This window comes from Mus caroli, chromosome 7 (genome assembly GCF_900094665.2).
Source record: "Mus caroli chromosome 7, CAROLI_EIJ_v1.1, whole genome shotgun sequence".
Classification (NCBI taxonomy): domain Eukaryota; kingdom Metazoa; phylum Chordata; class Mammalia; order Rodentia; family Muridae; genus Mus; species Mus caroli.
This window is the reverse complement of record NC_034576.1, coordinates 109,124,196-109,128,421: the sequence shown is the minus strand read 5'-3', so window position 1 is coordinate 109,128,421 and position 4,226 is coordinate 109,124,196. Positions and strand designations below refer to the sequence as shown.

At 41.2% G+C, this 4,226-nt stretch overlaps 1 protein-coding gene across 1 annotated transcript; it reads left to right on the top strand.

Moving 5' to 3' along the window:
• Positions 1–3,275: 3,275 nt before the first annotated feature.
• Positions 3,276–4,226, top strand: LOC110298908 (olfactory receptor 2AG1-like). Its single transcript, XM_021168446.1, has one exon. The coding sequence runs from the start codon at positions 3,276–3,278 to the stop codon at positions 4,224–4,226; it is 951 nt and encodes a 316-aa protein (XP_021024105.1).

The window sequence follows — 4,226 nt, the reverse complement described above, 5'->3', positions numbered from 1 at the left end:
AGAGAGGCCCATTGGACATGCAAACCTTATATGCCCCAGTACAGTGGAACGCCAGGGCCAAAAAGTGGGAGTGGGTGGGTAGGGGGGTTGGGGGGAGGGTATGGGGGACTTTTGGGATAGCATTGGAAATGTAATTGAGGAAAAACCTAATAAAAATAATAAAAAAATGAATCCCAGGATAAAGTAGAGAAGGGAGTCCTCACAGACCGAGTAAAACACTTTTGTTATAGACAGAGTCTATACAGTGATCTCTTGATGCTCATGACAGTTTCCAGAACAGTGTCTTTATTCAGGGAGCTCCCGAGAAAAGCCAAGTGGGACAGAAGGTGTTCAGACCCCAATGCCAATTTAAAGGGTGAAGTTTGCAGAAGTGCCTGGCAAGAGGGATTTGCCTAGGAGGAATCATTAAATCTACTTTCCATGGGTAGCATATCTCAGGAAGGTCATGCCGCTTGGGATGAAGACAGTGAAATCTCCCTCAGGACAAGAATAGTGTTCACTGCTGCCCCTGGGACAATGAGGCTAGGCAGCAGTTGGTCTTCTTTGAACAGCCTTGCCTATCTGTCTCTCTCCTAATCCCTCCTGGGCTTATTTTATATAACAAACCCTTGCAGGAAAGGAGATATTAAAGTCAGTTTATGGAGTAAAATATATCAAAATCGATGTTTGCTTTATTAATGACAACCAATAAAATGATGACTAATGATATGGGGGTAGCTTGATGGAATCTCACTGTAGTTTTGACTTGCATTTCACAAATAGATATGGATATTGAATGTTTGTCCTCCTGAGCCAATGTCTTAATGCAGTGCTCAGAAATGACTTCTAATTATGATGGTAGATGAGAATCATGTTGAGGGATTCAGTCTCTTTCCCTGGATTCTCCACTAAATCTCAGCTTACACCCATATCCTTTGTAGAGAGGAAGGACTAGCAGAGGCAGTAACTGCAGGATCATAGGATTTACAACCTTAATGACAGATGCTGCAAGAAACACATCCAACTCTGTGAACTTCTTCAGCTCTGGAAGGAACCTCACAACACTTGGTATTGTCTGGAATCTGTGCGTTTTGGTGTTGGAGGTAAGGGCTCTGTTTCTGATTTAGGCAATATGAATGGCTCAAGAGCTTTGAGAAACAGCATCCAAAGCACACTGCTCTCTCTGAGATTCCCTAGTGCCTCTGTCTTCAGAGCACAATTGTTCTTACATTCATAAACACTTGAAATTATTCTACCCTCTGGCCACAACTAAGTTATGAGAATTCCTCAGACTGGACTTCTGATAAAATTGTCAGTGCTAACTTTTGCTTTACCTGGATATTCCTGGACTTCTAGAGCCTGATATGGACCAGAATGAATAGGACCCCCAAACAGGACTATCTAATGTTATTTTGAAGTTCTTCACATGCCTGCTTGACACTAAAAGTGACACAGAGAAGCTAATTGAAATTAATTTTTTTTGTTGTTTTTGGTTTTTTTGGTCTTTTTGGGTTTTTTTGAGACAGGGTTTCTCTGTGTAGCCTTGGCTGTTCTGGAACTCACTCTGTAGACCGGGCTGGCCTTGAACTCAGACATCAGCCTGCCTCTGCCCCCCAAGTGGGATTAAAGGCACGTGCCACCACTGCCAGGCTGTAATTAATTTTTAAAAATGACAACACTGAGCACTGATACAGACACTTATGCAAAAGTGTTTCCAAAATTGTAGCTTTATCTTCCTTAGCTTTCTGACCATTTCCACAAAATATGGTGGTGTTTCCATGTTTATATCACCCTATGCTAAAGCTCTTCCTGTAAGGAAGAGCTAAGCTGATCTATGTGTGTGTGTGTGTGTGTGTGTGTGTGTGTGTGTGTGTGTGTTGAATGTGTGTATGTCTTTGTGGAGGCTGGAAGAGGGTGTTATAACTCCTGTAATTCGAATTTCAGGTGGTCTGGAGCTGTCTGATGTGGGTGCTGGGGTCTAAACTTGGGTGTTCTGGAAGAGCAACAGGACTCTTCATTGTCTCCTTTCTTATTTTAATAGGCAAACACGCTCTTCCAGACAATGTTTCTGAGGTAAGACCTGTGTAAGTACCCTAGATCAAGTGCAGTTCCTCGTGCACTGGAGTTCATTTTGACTGTGTGAATGAAAGAAAGTGGATCACATGGACTTGCAATGTCAGGTTTTTAGGACTTGTATTATTCATAAGACATGATCTGAGATAAAAATGAAGAAAAACTCAGAGTACAGGAACAATGATATAAAAAAGTTAAAGTTGAGAACATGTGTGGTGTGAATCTTCCTTTTATCTGGACTGTTTCCTACTGTACAACTATGAAACATGTACAATCAATGCTTTTTCAGACACACACATATACATGCACATACACATGCTTCATGTCATTTCTTTCTCAATTTCTTCAAACAGCAATTTAATATGAATTCAGAGATTGGCAGTTTTCCTTCCTTGTACTTCTAAGATTTGTGAGGATGGGAAACCATTTTTCATGCCCACATTGATGCTCTGCATCCCAGGTAATGTTATAGTTTGGAATCTTTCCTTGGTACCTCCTTGGTAACTCACTCCATTGATCACATAGAAAGAGAAAATCTTCCAATTGCTGTTTCTGTGTTTCTGCCTCCTCTTTCCAAATGCATTGTCTTCTTCAAATGAGCAAATGCTTTTGTTCTAATCTTACTAATTTATCTTTAAGATAAAATCACCTTTGATTTCCATCATTTTAGAATTGCCACTGCCCTCAAAGAGGAGTATGCACAAGCCCCCAGTGACCAGTATGCTCAGTTAGTAGAGGGAGGTATTTGAAGAGTAAATGAAAGCTAATAGATTAAGATCTCAGGTCAATGGAATAAAATTTCAAAGTTTCTTTATGAATAAAACTTAAAAATACAAATGGTAATCAGAAGTAGACTTTGACAAGAAACAAGTAAAGTCAGTATCTGTGTATGTATTTGTGAATGTAGAGATAGAAATGTTTACATTTATTTACATAGATATTTGTTTATGAGTATTATATTGATACATTAAAATTATAATTTTCAATTCTCAAAAAATTTTAATCCATATTATTCATATTATATGTGTGCCAACATTGAATAAAATTTTTCTGATATTCAGAAACCAGACAACTAACTTAGCTAATGAAGGAAAAATTCATTATACAGGACTCCTGTTGAGCATTCCACAGTGATCTGCGGTAGTTCTAAGGTGGTTTGAACTCCCTTAGAAAGGTTTCCACCAAAAATCTGTTTCTAGGCAACTAAAGAGACCATATATATAATGGAGCCTTGGAACTCCACCTTGGGAACTGATTTCAACTTAGTGGGGATTCTGGATGACAGTGGCTCTCCTGAACTGCTTTGTGCCACATTCACAGCTCTGTACACATTGGCTCTGATAAGCAATGGACTGCTGATCCTGGTCATCACCATGGATGCCCGTCTTCATGTACCCATGTACTTCCTGCTTGGTCAGCTGTCTCTCATGGATCTCCTCTTTACTTCAGTTGTCACTCCCAAGGCTGTCATAGACTTTCTGCTCAGAGACAATACCATCTCATTTGAGGGCTGTTCCCTCCAGATGTTCCTGGCACTGACACTGGGTGGTGCAGAAGACCTCCTTCTGGCCTTCATGGCCTATGACAGGTATGTGGCCATTTGTCATCCCCTGAACTACATGATCTTCATGAGGCCAAGCATCTGCTGGCTCATGGTGGCCACATCATGGATCTTAGCATCTCTGATGGCCCTAGGATATACCACCTATACCATGCAGTATTCCTATTGCAAATCCCGGAATATCAGACACTTGCTCTGTGAGATCCCTCCACTGCTGAAGCTGGCCTGTGAAGACACCTCCAAGTATGAACTCATGGTTTATGTGATGGGTGTGACTTTCCTCATTCCTCCTCTTGCTGCCATCCTGGCCTCCTACTCATTAATTTTGTTCACTGTGCTCCATATGCCCTCAAATGAGGGCAGGAAGAAAGCCCTTGTCACGTGTTCTTCACACTTGATTGTAGTTGGAATGTTCTATGGGGCTGCCACATTCATGTATGTACTGCCCAGTTCCTTTCACAGCCCTAGACAAGACAATATCATTTCTGTGTTTTACACAATAGTTACCCCAGCCCTGAACCCACTCATCTACAGCCTGAGGAATAAAGAGGTCACTGGAGCTTTAATAAGGGTTCTGGGAAGGTATATTGTGCCAGCACACCCTACTCTCTAG

Bases quoted from the DNA above. Each gene is read 5' to 3' on its own strand.
- LOC110298908 (XM_021168446.1), top strand. From the start codon at position 3,276: ATGGAGCCTTGGAACTCCACCTTGGGAACTGATTTCAACTTAGTGGGG.